Raw genomic sequence first — 20,153 nt, forward strand, 5'->3', positions numbered from 1 at the left:
ATTAGTTTATATCATTATGTCTCAATGAAATCTCCACATAGCACACATTAGTTTCAGGATTGGTTATAAGGTGGTATTGCTTATTTCAGGTTTAACAATATAGAGCAGTTAACATACTGGTGGAATCTATTGTTGCAGTATTGTTCCATAGAATATTTTAATCATGTAAAGTGAATATAGAGCTGAAGCTTGACTTTAAAAAAGTGATAGCGTAAATCATATTGCATTGGCAATACCACATTTATTCAGTATTTTTCCCATTTTTTTCAGCCCTATACAACAGATGTTAGGTCTGTTTCTGCAATCATTTCTTTAGCTGATTAGACATGACTTGACAAAATGCCTAATTAAGTCTTTTAAATTGGATAAATAGTGTAGCGTGAGACTTTTATTTGAGCGTTCAATGACAGATTTAAATGAAAGCTATTAATTGATCAAAATGTGTTTTTTTTCAGTAAGATATTTTCACTCAGGAGTGCACTGCCAGATCCACCTGACCTAGATTACTTGGAATACATTGTGCCTCAAGAGTGGAGCTTAATTAATTCAGTAGAAAATGTGAGCTTTCCCAGTCAAGTCCATGATGTATTGGAACAATTGAACAATTTGTTGCAATTGAAAAATGGACCTCTGCCTTCAACTTCTGCAGGGAAGTTAATTGGCCTCTCCGGACATTTGAGACTCCAAGTGACAGAAGAACATCTTCAAAATCTTTTTGTGAACTTTGTTTCACCAGCCACAAGTGTTGCTCACATTCTTGGAGTTTCGAGAAGAAGAGTATTTAGGAGGATGTATGAATATGACCTGTCGGTGAGGAGTCCGTATTCCCCCATGACCAATGAAGCTCTGGATGACAAACTACGGGACACCAAGTCCAGGCTGCCGCGTGCAGAGTACCAGATTGTGAAGGGATGTCTCCAAGCAGAGGGTCACCGTGTACAGTGGTCCAGAATAAAGGCCTCAATGCACAGAGTCGATACAGCTGGTATCCTATCGAGAATGACCAGCATAGGATGCATCATCCGCCGGAAGTACTGTGTCAGAAGCCCACACTATGTACAACACACAGACACCAATCATAAGCCAATCTCGGAGCCCATTGTCTATCGGTCTGACAACGATTAGACTCTGGGGGCAACGGACAATATTTCCGGTGTAGCCAGCGGACATCCGGGCCAAGACTTCCTCTTCCGTGCGCCGGTCATTGTTTACAGTCCGATTAGCAACTTGAGACGTTTCTCCACACAATACACAAACATCGCTACTTTTTGTAGGTGATTTAGGTCCAGACGACATTTTGGCTAATTTCTATAAACAGATATCTGCATATGAGACGTCGTCTCTCAACTCCATCTCCATTCTCACGTCTCAAGTTGCTAATCGGACTGTAAACAATGACCGGCTGCATACAACAACATAGCTGCGACTGCTTTAGTGTTCTTCGCCTTTTAAGTGAATAAAATCTACTATTCACTAGGGCTGCAACAATAACCACATTGTCTGTGTACTGTGGGGCAGAGCATGTTACCGTCATTACCCCCACCCCTCCCCCCACTGCTGCACTTTTGTCTGTGTTTGATTTTGATCATAACTCCAGTCGTATTTAACACCATAAGCTCAGCAATCAGCTCCCTTCCCACCTAAAGCTCAGTAGCTTCCCTAGCTAACTGTGAACAGTTCTTGGAATTTTTCATAGCAAAGATTGAGAATATCAGATCCAATATTCCACCTCTCTCCCAGGTGTTATCGGTCTCCTCTGCCAACTCTGCCAATCTCCCCGATGAAGTCCTCTACCTGCTCCCTTGATATCCTCCCTACCAAATTCCTTAAAGGGGTCCTTATAGTGCAGTTGCCCCAAGCGTCCTTTCCATTCCCTAACCACTGGCTCCATTCAAGCGTGCTTTAAAGCCCCTGTGTGTAGGATTAGAAAATTGTTGATTTTGGCGACTCCTAGTGGTAGTGGCAAAAAACGTCTTTGCAACCTCTTAGCGCGGTTTGCGATGCCTTGCTTCATACACCTAGAATATGCAAACAAAATACTGCTGCAGATAACTGTAGATCAAACAATAGTTCCTATATTATTCCTAATCGCAGCATTGTACTATGAAGTAATTTGCAATTGTTTTTTGCACTATATATACAGTATATATACTGTATATATATATATATATATATGCAATACATCACTGCTAGGTCTCTTAGATCCTCTGATCAAGGGCTTTTAGTCGTCCTTTGGTCTACATTATCCTCTAAAGGTGACAGAGCTTTATCCATTGCTGCCTCTTAACTGTGGAACTCCCTTCCACCACATATCAGGTCAGATAAATCAGTATACAATTTTAAGAAACTCTGAACTGAAGACACATCTGTTTAGCCTGGCTTTTAACTATGCTTAATCCCGTCTTTTCTCCCTTTTGTACCATTTTCTGGTTGTGCCGTATATGTCTTATTCTGTTCTGTAAAACACTTTGGATTCTGTAATTAAGGTGCTATATCAATAAAATTGAAATTGAACTGTATCCTGAGTTGTAAATGTTACTTTATGCTTGGAGGGTAGAATCAGGGTAATATCTCAATGTGCATCCTCTTGTATAAGAATCAACTTTGTGTTGCTTCTAGTGAGGGAGTATGTTTTCGTGTGGGTGCAGTGTAACAGGGAGGTGGAAGGAGAGGAACTCAGCTGAATGGTTGCATTAATGATTTATATTTAATCTTGTAGGTGTCCAGATTCAGCCCCTATGAGTGGCAGCTGGAGGAGCCAGAAGATGGAGCATTGCCGTTGACAACGGAATCCACCAACGAGTTTGGGATCTTCAACTCTCTCTGGTTCTCTTTGGGTGCATTCATGCGACAGGGTTGTGACATCTCGCCAAGGTTGGCATGGCAATTTACCCATGTGACTCTGTTTATACTACATATTCCTTCCAATCTGTCTATTTATCTGTCTGTCTTTCTGCAGGTCTCTGTCAGGCCGTATAGTGGGAGGCGTGTGGTGGTTTTTCACTCTGATCATCATTTCATCCTACACTGCCAACCTGGCTGCCTTCCTGACTGTGGAGAGGATGGTTTCGCCTATAGAAAGCGCTGAAGACCTGGCTAAACAGACAGAGATAGCATATGGCACCCTGGACTCTGGATCAACCAAGGAGTTTTTCAGGGTAAGGGTGAATAGATGGATAGATAGACAGGGACAGGCAAAGACTGCCAATCCATACAATATCCTGGCTGATCTTTACTGACAAAAACAATTTTTGCTGGCGAATGATGTAGTTACAACTAGACTGAGCTAGCAGAGCTGTGTTTTGCATAAAATGTTTGGAATTTCCCACTCTCATGCACACACCTGAGCCTCGTTTGGAGGAAAGAGTTATAGGAGGGAGGGAGGGAGGGAGTGTAACAACGCATTATGTAATAACACTGCATTATGTAATAACTTGACAAAATGTAATACATTTTCACTTCATTATATAATAACACCCGGATTTTGTAATAATCAGCCGTTGTAATACACAGCCTGAACGCAATATGTAATAAATTTCCCCGCATTTTGTAATAAATTATTACATATTGCCGCGGTTATTTGTCATACACAGTGGCAATTCAAGGTGCTTTACAAAGATTAAAAGATTTATAAGAACAATGAATAAATAAATATTGGTGTAGAAAAAAACAAAACAAGATTTAAAATACGTTTAACATTAACTAAAAGCGTCCATGAACAGTGTGGTTTTGAGTCCTGATCAATCAATCAATCAAGTTTTTATTTGTCACGTGTAATCATCCAGGTACAGTCACAGTGAAATGTAATCCCGTCAGTTCTGATTTACATACATTTTGATACATAATGCACTGAATTATTACATTTTCATCATAAAAAAAAGTGCAACTCCCGCATTTTGTAATAACCACCGCAATATGTAATAATTTATTACAAAATTGCATGGAAATGTATTACATATTGCGTTCAGGCTGTGTGTATTCATCACAAAATGCGGGTGTTATTACATAATGAAGTGAAAATGCATTACATTTTGTCGAGTTATTACATAATGCGGTGTTACAAGGAGTCAAATCCTTGCTCATTACTCCAGATTTGCCTACCCCAGCTTTAAAAAATATGACATATTTTCATATAACATACAGTACTTACTATAATTTAAATCTTTGTGTCATAAACATTGATATTAGCTAAAAAGGTGGGGTAACTATGAGTGAGCTAAGTGGGTTTACTCTCCACTCCAGCTGCTGTATTAATTATGTCTCTCTGTGTCTCTCTGCCTTTCTCTCTCACCCTATCCCCAGCGCTCTAAGATCGCCTTGTTTGACAAGATGTGGCAGTATATGAAATCGGCAGAGCCTTCCGTCTTCGTCAAGAAAACGGCAGAGGGCGTCCTCCGCGTCCGAAAGTCCAAAGGGAAATATGCCTACCTGCTGGAATCGACCATGAACGAGTACATCGAGCAGAGGAAGCCCTGTGACACCATGAAAGTAGGAGGGAACCTTGACTCCAAAGGCTATGGCATCGCGACTCCAAAAGGATCCCCATTAAGGTGGGTGGATCAGTATAACAATGCTGCCCTACCTGAACAGCCGTGTCCCATTCACATTACTAGCATGCTACCTAGCATACTGTAACTCTCACCACTCCAACAGCCAATTTCACCCCAAATTCAAAGTCACCATTACCTTGAACAATTTCTATCCGAGGAATATTTACAATTGATCCAATACGTTTCACAATTGAATCAAAGTAAAGAGAAACAGCAACATAAATGTGTCAAATCCAGCTTGCATGCTCAGAAGCAAGGCATGAAATGTAACCTTTTACTCAATCAGCTATAGTGGATTCAAAATTTCACTAGCCATTTTTAAGTTCTTAACAGCCAAAGCAATTTTCAGAATAGACTAATTGAAGACAGCCTGGCTACTTGCCATAATGGTTCAAAAAAATTGCCAGCATTTGGCTGGTTGCCAGTGTTTAATGGTTTTACTGGTTGCTAATTTCAAGCCCTGCTCAGGAGTATGGAAACATGGGGAGTGTTGTATTCTGGTCCCAAGCCTTAGTGCCAAGTGGGTGGCGTAGTATGGGAGTGTGGCGGATGGGGCATGGCGGCTTACTCGTTGTTATAATAATCCACCTACCCTGATGACATCATCACAGTGGTTTGTATCGTTACCATGGTTACCATCTCTGGTCACCAGCTAGTGGTGGTTGCCATGACTACATGGGAGTGGGGGGGTGAGGTGGGATTCGAGTTGAACATTTTGGGTTGGCAGGTCTTAAAGAAACAGTTCACCTAAAAAAAAAACTCAAATTTGGATGAAGAGTTTCTACCCTTTTTGTCTCTGTTATTATTAATATTATATTTTATAACTGAAAGGGTATGTCTCTTCACGCCACACTAAAACATGACATCATGGTACAAGGATGAAACTCAAATATTTATTGTTTTTCCAAACCGTTTACATTAAATTTGACTGCAAGGTTTTCATCTAACAACAGATCTCTGAAGCACAGAGAAAGTGGTACGAGAGGAATAAAATCAGTGATATATTTTTTTTAATTTAGCCTTTATTGACCTTTGGTTGGCTCACTGAGCACACATGCTCTTTTTCAGCAGTGCCCTGCTTCAAATTCATACAATATCAAAATTACATGAAATCCAAAAAAGTGATTTGGATGACCTGGCTCTTTAAGACCGGGATCTGGGTGGGTTTCAGGGTTAAGGGGAGTCTTTATGTTATCTATGATTTGTGAAACTTTGAGTTTAAGCCACAGTCCCTTTTCACTTGCATTGCTGAACAAAAATCAAAAATTTGGATGAATTAGATGAATGTTAAAAGGTATTTTCACAATGATTACACTAAAATGCCCTCTATCATAATTGGTGTTTCAAAGCAAGGATTATGGCTTCAACTCTTTCTGCTGTGTGTGTGTCTGTATTTGTATGTGTGTGTGTGTGTGTGTGTGTGTGTGTGCGCGCATGTGTGGTGAATATAAGAAAGGTATCTCATTAAAAAAAAAATGGTATGAACAGCATTGTAATCAGATATTTATTTTTACTCTAATTTGTGTCAAATATTAACATGGAAGGAATAATCCAATAATCCAAATACCTCACAGAGCCCTGTTTTATTGTATAGTCAGCTACATTATTTTCATCAGGCGAATTATGGGAGATAGCATCATTAGAATTAACACAGCAATCAGTTGATCAATTTGATGTTACACTTACAATGGGTGTTTATATAAAAAAAAATATAAAACAGAGGTGTATTTTCAGTTACAATGGGTTATGAAATATGACAAAAGATGATTTTTCATCCAAAAAAAAATCCTTCAAGAATTTATCTGGATGTTTAGGCAGCCAAGTAAATTATGGACCGGGGTTTTAAACAGTCAGTATCTCATCAGTTTGTAAAGATATTACTCAAGCCTATGAACAAGATCAATATAGCATGTACAGAAAATTAGAAACTATTTTCTCCAAAAGCATTTTATGGAGAGAGAGAGAGAGAGAGAGAGAGAATGAATGAATGTGTGCTTGCATGCTGATCATTCAGTTCTTGTCTCTCACTGTTGTGTTCTGTTTTTCAGCAAAACTAGCCTGATGGCTGTCTGTCTCCGTCTGTCTGTCCTGCCTTTCTCTCTCCCTCTCTCCTTCTCTGTCGCTCTACCTGTCTGTCTCTGAAAGTTCCCTTTCAACCGCAAAAGCATAGCATATTTAATCACAGTTGTGGTTAATTGTATTTGTTATATCCACAGGCAAACCTAACCGATATATGACTGCTATGGTTGTACTAAAACATGGTAGAACCAGAGACACAAACAGGAAAATCATTTCTTCACTTCCCACTATTTGCTGGGAATACGCTGATTTGAAACCGTTTCAATTTTGGTTGAATTATTCATTGAATTCCCACTGGGTTCACACATGCTAATATTCAGTAATATAATGGGTTTTGGATAAAAGCATCCATCAAATAACATTTAATTTTCCACTTTTCCCATGTCTCTGCTCCTAGCATGATCTGTTTGATGACATTACGTTGGTACTGTTACAAGTAGAGTGTATGCTTGATTTTTATAATGTCAATAATATCAGAGCTGGGTTCAGTTCAGTATACCCAGGAAATTCAAATGGTCAAAACCTTTTGGCATGTGAAAATTGGCATATCCAACCTATGAAGAAATACATGGGAATAATTACACGATCATTAGTAAATTGCAGATACTACTTGCAATTCAATCAGTCAAATATGAAATGAACTGAGCCCAGGCCTGGTCCATGGTCACACATTGACACCATATAATTAGAGTACATTAGATGTGCCAATAGACTTCATCTTACATTAAGCACTACATAATACATTAAGCTCGCATACTATTTCACCCCTATTCCCCTCTGCCATAATATTCTATTATACTTTACATCAAGGGCTCTTCAACTTTTTCAGCTGGATAGTCTCTGCACCTGGAAGCCAAGCCCATTAAAACATACTAGTACTCTGGTCATGTTGCACAAAACTAGTGGATGTAGTCTCATTAGGACAAATGGTTACATTTTTACACCCTTGATAATAATAATAATAATGATAATAATAATAATAAGAAGAAGAAGAAAAAGAATAACATTAGTTATACAGCACTTTTCCAATCAAATGTTACAAGCAAATAAGATAATTGTATCAAAACAATAAAATAGTAGATAAAATAAAATAAAAGAGATAGAAAATAACAAAAGAGTAGAAAAAAAAACATTACAAATGAGAATAAAAATAAAAAGGGAGACAACAGGGATAGAACAGGACAGTAAATGGACATTATAAAAAGGGTTTCCTGTACAAGTGTCCTGTACGTCAGTGGTTCTCAGCGTGGGGTCCGGGGACCAACAGGGGTCCTTGAGAGGGTCCCAAGGGGTCCCCAGCAAATTGATGAGTTGTTAAACGTCAGCATTATTTCATTTACAAGAAGTTAACACAATTAGAGAATGTAGAAGAATGACTATTTTGATCACCTCTCTACCTACAATATAGATAGTTTTCTAGACAAAAGTCATATCTAACGATAAAAATATTCTCAGATTTGGGTCAGAGAGACAAAATGGGGTCCGTGGCTCTAATGTGGACTAAATTAGGGGTCCTTGATATGAAAAAGGTTGAGAATCACTGCTGTACGGGATTTAAAAGATGATACTGGAAACCAGACCTCAGGCTAAGGGGGGGTTAAAAAGTCCAATAGGTAGCTGCAGGACAGACCCCATTGTGCCTTAAAAGTTTTCAGTCAAATATTAAAATCTGCCCACAGGCAACCAATGTTAACTACAGATATTAGTGAAAATGTTTGGAAAAAATATGATTTAACAGCCCACCACCCCCTTTATTAAATCAGAACTAACTGCCCACTGTATACAGCCCTGTAATGTTGCACTTCATAATTTCCCCCGAATTTCCCCAAGGGGATTAATAAAGTGATATCTTATCTTAACCCTTAGCATAGCTCTCCTTAAAGGATAATTACAGTTAATAATAATAATAATTGATTACATTTATTTAGCGCTCATTATTATGTTATTTTCAACCTGGGCCGTATTTTCTTAGTTTTTGCCATCATGATGATTGATTGTGTTGAAAATTTCATCACTTAACTTCACTGTAGAGTATTCATACCTCTGGGTCGGCAGGAGCGCCGTGGTCCAACAGTCTCCAAAAGTTGAATCCAAAACTCTTTCAACCCAATAACACTGTAGTTCCACATATCTTAAAATAGGTGCAATTGATCACTATATTTTAGTTATAATAGTCCGTTTGAAACTTTTTTTAGCATTGCTCACACACTTGTTTACTTTTCTTGCTGCCGGTCTTCTGCCACGATCAAGTCATGTCAGAAGAAGCGAAAAAAATTTTTGGATTTTGTTGCTTCAGTTTGAAAGCGTTCTTTGCGTGTTGGAATGCCCACATCCAAAATCATTTGCATTTATTAATTTAAAATCAACCGTAAACGAAGTACAGCAGATATTTCTCGCTTATTGTGAGCGTGGTTGATTGTATTAGCGTGAATATAACTGATAATTGTGATTTTTCATACCTTGGACCACCAACGGTGAATTTGCTGCTATTTTTTACTGAAAAACAAAAAATCCAACATATCCTACTTATTATTAGGGTGACCAGATCCAAATGACCAAACTGCAGGACATACGCGTTATATTCTTTATCTTAGGCCGACAATAATGGAAGAATTTTACAACTTCACTGAATTAGATTCAATACCAGGCCTAAAAAAACAAAAAACTCACTGTTTGAATGGCAAGACGACATCAAATGTTGTGCTATATTGGCAATAAAACATTCAAAATAACATTTATTCATTTCCCTCTCTCTCTCTCTCTCTCTCTCTCTCTCTCTCTCTCTCTCTCTCTCTGCTACCAAACCAAACCCCTTAATTTTATCCCTGAAATGTCCTTAATTTCTCATTACATAAACATTAATTATCCATTAAAAATATGATAGCTTTAGAAAAGTAAGGTTCGTATCATGGGTTTATAAGGGATTTATACATGGGTTGATTCACAGAGACACTGGTAATTAAGGCTTTTTTTTTAAGGGTTTACAGGTTATTAATGAGTTATTAATGAAAGTTCCTGTCTCCCTGAATTTTACATTAAATTAGAAAGTAACCAGTCAAACATTAAGGGGTGTTTAAGGTGGTTTTGATGGGGTCTCCTCCATTAATAACTCCCTTAATTCATTTTAAGAGAATTTTGCATTAATTAAGGGGTGAATTAATGTAAATGTAAGGATTCATAGAATTCATAGATGTTAATTGTCAAGCGTCAGTTTATTTATAATGCGAGACATTTCCATCTGGTTGCGGGACGTGGGACAATATGTCAAAATGCGGGACTGTCCCGCACAAATTGGGAAGTTTGGTCACCCTACTTATTATTACCAAGAGGTTGGCATGATGTTTTTTCACAATCAGCAGTTCGTATACAGAACATCCAATGAACGCAGCATCAATGGTCTACTTGCCAATGAGCTCATGCTAGCTAAAATAACATATCTAATACCGCAATATACACAAATTTCAGGCAATGGATAATTGGACAGTGCAAGTAGGCAGGTCCCATTGCAGTGTGAATTGTGTGGAAAGGACGTGTCTTAATCGGTTTTTGGATTCAACTGTTGGAGATTACCGTGCTAATAGTGTCCTAATAGCTAATTACGATCACAGCGTGCTCACAACTCATGTTTATTTTCATATAAGCTGTAAAGATTCTGCTTTAGTGATGTGAGTGACTAAATGGCTAATAGGTTGCTCCTTAAATATTGATTAATTACCGTGATGTTTCTCACAGTAATAGCAGTGAATGGCTAGTGCTATTTGCTAATCAAATTAATTTCTGACTTATATAATAACTAAAATAAATAATACTAATACTATTTTCTTTTAACCTAAAGTTATTAATTACCCTACATGCCAGCATCCATCCCTCAGGTTTACTTAGGCTGTATGGGGATTTTTAGAGTGAAGTTAACTGCTCACCAAAGTATGCGTGTCACCTCCCACTGTTTAAAGGATAATTCCAGTTATTTCTGACTTGGACCAAATCATCCCATCATTTGCCATGATGCTGATTGATTGTTACAAAAGCTAACGGTAGCCTATCATGCAAGCCACTAGCCAGAACCATCCAGCAGGTGAAGTTAGGATGTGAGGGGGACCACTGAGCAAATACTGACAAGCTAAAAGCCCTTGTACGGGAGCCCCTGTGGGGTCACATGGTAGGAAAAAAAACTTGATGTGTAAATCCGTGTGAACAGATTTGTAAACTGTGCGAACGGATTTGTAAACTGTGCCCTCGGATTCACAATCCATGCGAACGGATTTGTATTGTGAATCCGAGGGCACGGTTTTGAAATCTGTTCGCACAGTTTACAAATCCGTTCACACAGATTTACACATGGAGTTTTTTTTTCTACCATGTGACTCCAGAGGGGCTCCGTACCCTTATGTTTATCTACATGTGGTCCCTAAGTAAAATCAGTGAACCTAAGAGCTAATGCTAACATGATTACTGCTGTCAGCCACCCAGGAAAATTGAGTTTGACTGTGATGGGGACCAGTGAACTGTTTGTGTGGTTCCATTAAGAAACATGTGGTGGACACCAGCTAAGAGATTTTGTTCACATAATACCTGCTAGTGTTATCCAGCAGGTTGAGTTTGGCTCCGAACAAGCATTATAGCTAATGCTAGCAAGCATTAGAGCTAATGCTAAAAAGCTAATATCAATAAGCTTGCTGCTAAGAGTATTCCAGCTGTCTCCTTTCTGTGTTTATTTCCCAATGTTACCACTTTATGCCAACATGCAAACCACTAGGAGCCGTCCACCCGATTGACTTTGAATCCAAGGGGGATCTGTGAGCTAATGGTAACAAGCTAACCGCTAACAGCCACTGTGTTCATATAGAAACGCGGTGAACCTGGCGGTGTTAAAGTTGAACGAGCAGGGGCTGCTGGACAAACTGAAAAACAAGTGGTGGTATGACAAGGGAGAGTGCGGCAGCGGAGGAGGGGAGAGCAAGGTTAATACATACACACACACGCACGCACACACACACACACACACACACACTAAAGCACACACACACATAGACAGTGAGGTAATGTAGGTAACACTGGGTATCAGGGGTAAGAAATCAGAGGAAGCAGCACAGTCTAAGCGCTGTAAGCAAACACAAAATCAGGCACAGGGTAAGAGAGTTACACTCTTACCCACATGAACAGATTATATAACAATTAATAAATATTCATAATTAACTCTTGATTAATGTTAGAACTTGTTGATGAACAGTTAATTAATAAATCACTTATGAAGTATTTAATACCTGACCAATAGGTGGTGCTGCTGTCTGTGCTACTTCCTCCAGCGATGCGTTGCAGCCCATCTGGTTGAGGTCAGTGTTCACGCAGGTTCCAAGGGCAGGGCTAGGGTCAGGTGACCTCAGACCAGACGGCCGCAGCAGCGCCTATCGCTCCCCGCTGGCCAGGAGGAGAGCTATTGATGGAAAGAGTTTGTACGACCCGGCCAAACTCTGTCCATCGACGGCTCTCGCCTGGCGGGCAACTGGTGTAGACAAAGCAGAAAGGCTTTTCACTGCAGCGCCTCTCATTCTCATGTCTCAGGAGCCAAATAGAAGAGCCCTAATATTCCCGCCAAACCCATTAGCGTGGCCCTAAACCTAACGTGCATAGCCCAAGCCCTTAGCTTAACCCGTAACGCACATCGTGCTTAACCCAATCCACATGCTCAAAAAACATTAGAGACAGTTTCAGAGAACATACTGACCCACATGGTACAAGGACACCAGGACCTTAATATATTTTTTTTTTTTTTTTTTTTTTTTTTTTTACAGCAATAAAATGGTGTCTAGTAACATTACATAACCCTCCTGTGGTTGTACTTCTCTCTAATCGCTACACTTAAACATAGTAAAGGCTTTTAACCTTTGAGCAGAAATAGAAAGACTGAAACATTTCATTGTCATAGATGCACAAAATTTTATAAAATTCCAGTTGTTCCAAAATTGTATACAGTAGTACACATTTTGGCATGGTCACTGAAAGTAAAGTGATTGATCATTATCAAGCCAAGTTTTAGGAACTGTCCCCTTCTAATCATATCAGCAAAGCTAGTGTCATTTTTGGAAGCTACAGTTAAAAAAAATTAAAACCCCTGGGCTCAATCTTCAAGTCGGTCATGGGCCCTGCCTTGGTTGCCAGACCAGAGTTTGAGAACCGCTGCCCCACTAATAACATAAGATAACATTGATAATGATGTTATTTATGTTATTCCCATTGAAGAGTGCCAGTAAACCTTGCGGTATTGAAACTGAATGAGCAAGGAACCCTAGACAAGATGAAAAACAAGTGGTGGTACGATAAAGGAGAGTGTGGCTTCAAGGACTCCACCAGTAAGGTTAGTTCTATATGTGTATGGAGATAAAAAAACCCCATTAAAAACACACTGTCTGTCTACACGTTTAATGTACACAGTAAGTTTAGTTCTATGGAGATAAAACCATGTTAAAAACACACTGTCTACATGTTTAACATACACAGTAAGTGTAGTACAGTAGATACAGGAGAGTATGACGTTTAAATTGTACACAGAAAGTCTAAGCTAGATAAGATGAAAAACAACTAAGATTAACTTAAAACCACATCAAAATACAGTCTGTCTGTCTGTCTGGTACAGTTAGGCCCACATACACTGTTCTAGATTGTGTATAGTGTTCTGTCTGTCTAACATTCAGTTAAGTTAGTCTCTGTCTGTCTGTTTAACACTCATTAAGTTTAGTCTGTCTGTCTAATTAGTGTCTATTCATACTGTAAAGTTACACAGGTGTAGGGGATGTCCTCCAATGTAGGGAATATTAATGTAAGGAATATATAGTCATATCTTCACACGCAGTGGCAGTGATTATGAAGAATTATTAATTTTCATAAGGTGGCACAAGTGATAAGATAAATATTCCAACAATATCTAAAAAATCTCTCATATCAGTCTCATAAAGTTAACTATCAATTTGGGATCTCAACTAATAATTGGATAATTATTAGTGAAATTGCAATATTAATAGTTAATCTTAATTAAACTACAACATTACACCTTTAGTTAACACTAAATTCATAATACTGATCATTTCACTAAGGGTTGGAGGATAAGGAGAGGTCTTTAACAGCAGAGGTTGGTTCATTCATGTGTTATGTAACCCAGACAGAAGAAATTGTTACAATCAGCACACAGTTGATTGAATAAGTGTATTAAAATGTGCATGCGTGAACATGGGTGAAGGTATGTGTGTGTGTACGCATGTGTATGTCTTTGGCTATGGGCTATGTGTGAGCATGCTGGGTGCATAGCCAGGTAGGTGTGTGTTTGTCCTTTGTTCTGGGTTTTGGCGCCAAGACAAACTAAGAGATGGTGGAGGTTTTGAATCTGGTTGTGCCAAACTCAGTGGAATCTGAGAAGAATGATAGTTATTCAGTATTGTGAGATCATGAAGTCGGATCCCGTTAGTGGAGGTAAAACACACGCAACCCCAAAGTTTGTGTATTTATCCTGTGTAACATGAGAGATGGTTACAGCTGTCGCAACCTTACTTGGAGTCGCTTGGTTTGTTGCGCTGCACGCGGTTCAAAGCTCGCGGTTTCAAACCCTGGTTTTCCCAGGGCAAAAAGAATTGTTCAGTTGCATGTGGAGGGAAAGAGAGAGTTTTGTCTGCCATTACGCAGGGAGTTTCCATTCACATCTGCAACTTGTTCTCAAGGGAAGAGAGGATAAGCTTGTGGCGTAGGCCTCTGGTTCTGGTCGCTCTGCTTTCTTAGCAGGGGCATTTCCTTTCACATCTGCAATTGCTCTGCAGGGAAGAGGGGATAGGCTGCGTGTATTCACTCCATTTTGGAGCAGACAGGACAGTCCAGGCCCTGGGCCTGGTCTCTGCAGGCTTCTATGAAGGAAAGAAAAGAGAGAACAATGGCTGCAATTGGTTTTATGTAGGGCTGTGAAAATTAACACGTACATTTTTGCAATTCATTTGAAATGTTTAACGTGTTAAAAAAATTAACGCAATTGACACAGCTTTGTTTTTTTTCCCCACGGTGCAGCCGATGGCAGAGGGCGTCTTTGTCTGAGAGATGCATTGTTTCCCATACACAGGCAAAATAAAAAGTTGGTCAATGTATAGAAATGGATCTAAATCGATCTCAAAAGCGCCTGATGTGCACATCACATCATGTTTGTAATTTGGCGATGCACAGACCAGCAGACCAGTTTTCAATCAGACAGCCTCCTGTTGTGAAAACGAAAGTGAAACTTACAATTCCTTAATTTGCTCCCAACTCACATGTGTTAGTAACAGAATTTTCTAAACGGTAACCTGATAGCAAGTCTTCTGCTGCCCCACAAACTTTAATGGTAGGTGACATTACCTTGTGGTATTTAAGTCATGTTAGTGGAATTAGTTAATGTAACTGATGACCGTGCGGCAGTGCTTCAATGCATTGCATCAAATTGAATTGAATTGAACACGCTCTCCATGGGCCTGTCAATAGGCCTCTAGAGGGTGCCATGGGCCTGTACAGGATCTGCGCTTGTGGATTTTTTTTGCTCAGTTTTGTTTACTTCCTGCAGTGGCTGATGTGCCAAGCCATCCTGGCTAATGATGGAGAAGGACAAGGATCACTTGAACATGTAGCTTTTGTTATTATTTCAGTTATATAAAAGTTGCATATACAGAAATATGCCTTTTAAGCTGAATTTTGGTGGAAATGACTGATCTGTAGTTCACAGGGGAGAGTCATTAATTAAACAATAGTGTACTTCTTTTGTGCTGATTCTACATTAACTTGGTGATTTAGTGATTTATTTGGTCATTCTATGTTTAAGTATGATTACAAGCTTCAGTCTTAAGAAAAAAAAAAAAGATTAATCGCGATTAAACACAGCAAACTGTGCAAATAATTAGCTATTTTTTTAATCGATTCGCAGGCAAAACTAGGCCTGTGAATCGACTAAAAAATTATTTGGCCACGAGTTGGCCACTACTATTGGCCACTCTATATTAGAGAGAGAGCAGCGTCTGTTTAATCATCCAATTCAATTTATTATTATGACTTCAAATAATAATATGGGTGCTCACTTATTGAAACGGATGATTCAATACAAAGTAATTGGTTTAAAACAGTATTTCTACCTATTTAAAATCTTGCGGTTATATTTTGAAGGCTAAACAGCCAAACCGGATGTCTTGTTTCTGGTAAGTCGAGCTAGTCTTACCTATCGAGGCCGGGGTGCTCGCAAACGTGACGTATTTTGAAAACAACAGCTAGAGTAGCGATTTCAACTAAATAATGGTGTAAATGTCGGTCTTTTCAAGTCATTTTGGGATCTTTCGGCTTCAAGAGACTTGGATTATGCTGGAAGAGCTGCATGGAGCCATTTTATGGTTATTTTACGTTATTTTTTTAACTGTGAAGACAGGTCTCCAGCAACTTCAGTTGTTTTGGAAACCGCCGCAACGCACTTCAGCTGGGAAGCTCCGGGACTGTTGTATGGACTAACAAACTTTACCCGATTTTCGACTGGCATGGGGGTGAGTAGTATTTTTGGGTGAACTATTCCTTTAACAATTTAATTTGTTCACTCTGCATGAATGTCTTGCTGTCATTAAAGATTGGATGGCACTAAACTTTCTTCAGCTGAGCTACAATAAAACAGATTTTCTTGTTTTTGGGCCTGATCAGAGTTCAGAAATGATTTGCCCACACCTTTGCCCCCTGGCCTCAAATAGGAAATCAGTTTCCAAAAACCTGGGTGTCATTTTTTACTCTCACTTGAAATTCAAATAACATGTTAAATCCAGTAGCAGGCTGTCAAGTAGGCTTCACTACAGGCCTAATATTCTTCAATAGAACATGCAGAAGTTACCTGGTGGTTAGTGCGCATTAGTGGGAGTTAGACAGTAGTTAAAGTTACATCTCCCAGGAGGTACCATTCAGTTTCTTTTATTATTATCAGTAGCGACCTTATAATTATCAACTGCTACCCGGTCCTAACAGGACATTTGGGTAATTTCCTAGTGAAGAACCTCAGAGGTAATCAGAGTTACAGCTATGCCTAATAGAAGTTATCATGTAGTTATCAGTACCTACCCAGTCCTTACAAGAGATTAATGAGTTTTAAGAGAAGAATCTGTGGCTCTTTTTCAAATGTCAAATCATTTTCAGTTATTTCACTGTAACTATCATTTCTTATGTACAACATGAAAAAATGGTGAGGACATACCTCTGACATTGATACCTCTGAGGTTCTTCACTGTGAAATTATCCAAATGTCCTGTAAAAACATGGGTAGCAGTTGATAATTATAAGGTCGGTACTGATAATAAAAGAAACTGAATGATACCTCCTGGGAGATGTAACTGTAACTACTGTCTAACTCCCACTAATGCGCACTAACCACCAGGTAACTTCTGCATTCTGCAATCTACATTATCACCTCTCTACCAATAAATTATTGGCACATCAGGGAAAATATAAAACAATCTCATGTATAGACGTTAGAAGTACAGGTGCAGCACTCCCTTGACCCCCTTCTCATTACTGCACCTAACCTTTTTTTTAGCTGTTTTTTTTTTTTGCAATGGCACAGCGGAGGGCATCAAGAAGCAAATTCAGGTCAGTCAGTCATCAACGGTTCAAGATGGCCTCTAGAGGGCGTCTTTGGCTGCGAGATGCAATGTTCCCCATACATAGGCTTCTGTGGCGTCTCCTGGTGTAAAAACTAAAGTGAAACTTAAAATTCCATTTGCTCCAATTTGCTCCAAACTCGCCTGTGTTAGATAGATAGAACGAGATTTGTAAACACTAACTTGATAACACGTCTTCTGCTCCCCTACAAACTGTAGGTAACGTTATTACCTTGTGGTATTTAAGTAATGTTAGTGGAATGGGGTAATTTAACCAATAACCATGTCGCAATGCTTCAGTGCATTACATTGAAATGAAATGAACACACGCCTTGGGCCTGTACAGGATCTGTGCTTGTTTATTAAAGAATTGGTGCTTAAACTTTAATTTTTGTCTTTGACATTTCCTTAACAATAAATATTTTTTGATCTTATATAGTCAGAAATGATGCCATTCTCCTGCTCAAAGTAGTTCACACATCTTTAATAATGTAAAAAAAAAACATAGCCAGGCCAGTGCGGTTCACATTATTAATTCAGAATGGTCTTTTATTCAAGATGGCTGCAAATATTTGTGCCTTCAAAGGCCTATGATTTCCCAAATAACTTTAGATTTCGCACAGCTTAATTGCATTTATGAGCTGTTTTTGTTATGTAATTTCCAGTTTGTGGTGGATTTTATGAATGTTTTATGCTTGATATGAGCATGACTGACATTTGCACCGTTTGATCTGAACCATTTAAAAAATATATTATAATAATAATAATAATAACAATAATAATAATAAAGATACTTTGTAAAAATCTAAATCTTATAACCCTGGATATCCAATTCTGCTAAGCCAGAATCAATGAGTTTTGTGGTGAGAGGGAAAGACAGTGATTTGGTGACATGAGTCCACTGTGCGTAAAACAGGTGATCCAAATGTGAGGAGAGCTCATGCGCAAGAGGACATTCAGGCAAAATACCAAAAATTGCACAGTGTCATTTTAAAACTTTAACTTTTTGGACAATATTCTCTGGCAGATAAGGAACAGATTTAAAGACCACAAGAAACTTGCATTCCTTTCTCTCCTTGACGCGCAACGTTCCCAAACATTCCAGGAAATATTCCCAGATGAGGCCTTCCAGAACTTTACGCACAGCCACGGGCCTCTTTTCAACCTGCCGTGGCTGAGAACCGAACTCACCGTTGTGTATGCCAATGCCCGGCTTCCAAGGGAAAAGTCCTGTTGACCACCTGTCTTTTCGGAACTTTACGCACTCACCTGTTTAGCTGTAACAATTCCAACGTCTGTTGAGAGGACCTTCTCAGCTCTTAAATAAAGACGTATTCAAGGAATACAACAGGACAGGATTGACTCTCAGCACTGGGTACCATTGCCATTGAGAAGAATCTGTTATTGAACTTGAAAGCCAAGAACGAACTTCATGATTGGGTAATTGACCGCTTCCCCAAAACGAAAGGATAATGGATTTCATTTTCAAGTAGAACAGCACTGGTGAGTTCATTTTATGCTTCTTGTGAATTCACGCCCATGATAAGCTCAGGTGTTAAGACTCAGCGGAATCTACTTATCCTCTTGCCAGTAAAAATACAGATGAGTGTTTTTTTCTTCATACAAAATACCAGGAGTTCACCAGGCTCACTGCTGGACAAGCTTTCTTCCAAACAATTGCAGTAAATTGGGGAGCAGCCCTTTAGGCTTCAAAAAGGGCAAAAGGGTCCATAAATGTTCTCCATACAGCTTGTGCAGCATAATCCAAGTCGTCTGATGCCATGCCATGGCTCTGTGAGTGGAAGAAAGTGAAATTTAATCAGGTATTTCATGTAAATCAGGTTTTCCTCCATTGTATTCAGCGTCTGCATTCCAAACCTCAGCTAGGATTGTATGTGCGACAGCGTGCGACTCCTGTGGCCGCATGATCTTGTGAGGATTGGAATGTGGAAGCTGAATACAATGGAGGAAGACTTGATTTGCATTAAATAATTGATAAAATGTTGGGTTTTTTTGTCACTCACAGAGTGATCTCATGGTATCAGAAGACACAGGTAATGACTTACATGCAATGGCTAGACATTTCATGGAGTATCATGGTTGTGATTCCTCCACCCTTAACCACCCTATAACAAAAGGAGATAGACTTCGTTCTCTTAATCAAAGGGAGAATTATTGGATTTTTGAGTTGTGTTCCACTGTTTATCCTAGAAGTAGCACAAAAACTTTTTTTCATAAAATGCAGGCGGACAACACTATGTGCACCTGATTTTTGATCCAAGGAATCTGTGGAAAAAACAATTTTGTTGCTAAGTCAAACGACACAGACGTTATTGGCCAAAATGTAAAATGGCTTTTTATAGCGCCACCATCGATTGGTTGCTGTGGGTCTTATGGTTTCTGAGCTCCAGATACTTTTAAGAGGAGAATCCTAACAAATGCGATATTCAATAGTTACCAATTAAACAATAACAAGCTAATGTTAAGTAATGATAAATTCACCATTAAGGACGGTTATTTTAAAGTGTGATCAACTTTTTTTTTTATTAATTATTCAATGTATGGGCTATTCTAATTTTGCCAGCAACCATGCAGTGGGCTAATATAATTTGTTCTATTTATTTAATATACAGCACAGCTATTCAGCAGTTACTGGAATTGGCTGAAGTGTTTGAGACAAAGTGAGGTCATCATAGCCTCAGGTCATCATAGCCTCCTTAAAATCGGAAACCGTCCATGACTCTCTAGGGCTGGGCATCAGGTGCCTGCTCATCAGGCTGTTTGTCACAGGATGCTCCAAGCACCCATGGGTCTCGCTGCATAGTGCTGCTGTGGTAGCGCTCTTCAGAGCCTGGAGCACAGGCAGCATGTCTTCAATAGTCTGCCAGTTGTCAGC

The 20,153-nt window shown here is 39.1% G+C and overlaps 1 protein-coding gene across 1 annotated transcript in view; it reads left to right on the forward strand.

The window, feature by feature from the left end:
* LOC139667693 (glutamate receptor 2-like) overlaps positions 1-20,153 on the forward strand; it is a 48,789-nt gene that overhangs the window by 18,166 nt on the left and 10,470 nt on the right. Inside the window, exons 13-16 of the mRNA XM_071547186.1 lie at positions 2,720-2,874; positions 2,960-3,158; positions 4,303-4,550; positions 11,476-11,590. Coding sequence (XP_071403287.1) covers positions 2,720-2,874; positions 2,960-3,158; positions 4,303-4,550; positions 11,476-11,590 — 717 coding nt within the window. The remainder of the gene's footprint in view (positions 1-2,719; positions 2,875-2,959; positions 3,159-4,302; positions 4,551-11,475; positions 11,591-20,153) is intronic.

Source organism: Centroberyx affinis, unplaced genomic scaffold (assembly GCF_046629955.1).
Source record: "Centroberyx affinis isolate AG114_WGS23_722 - 3 ecotype Tasmania unplaced genomic scaffold, CSIRO-AGI_Caff_v1 ptg005709l_1, whole genome shotgun sequence".
Classification (NCBI taxonomy): Eukaryota; Metazoa; Chordata; class Actinopteri; order Beryciformes; family Berycidae; genus Centroberyx; species Centroberyx affinis.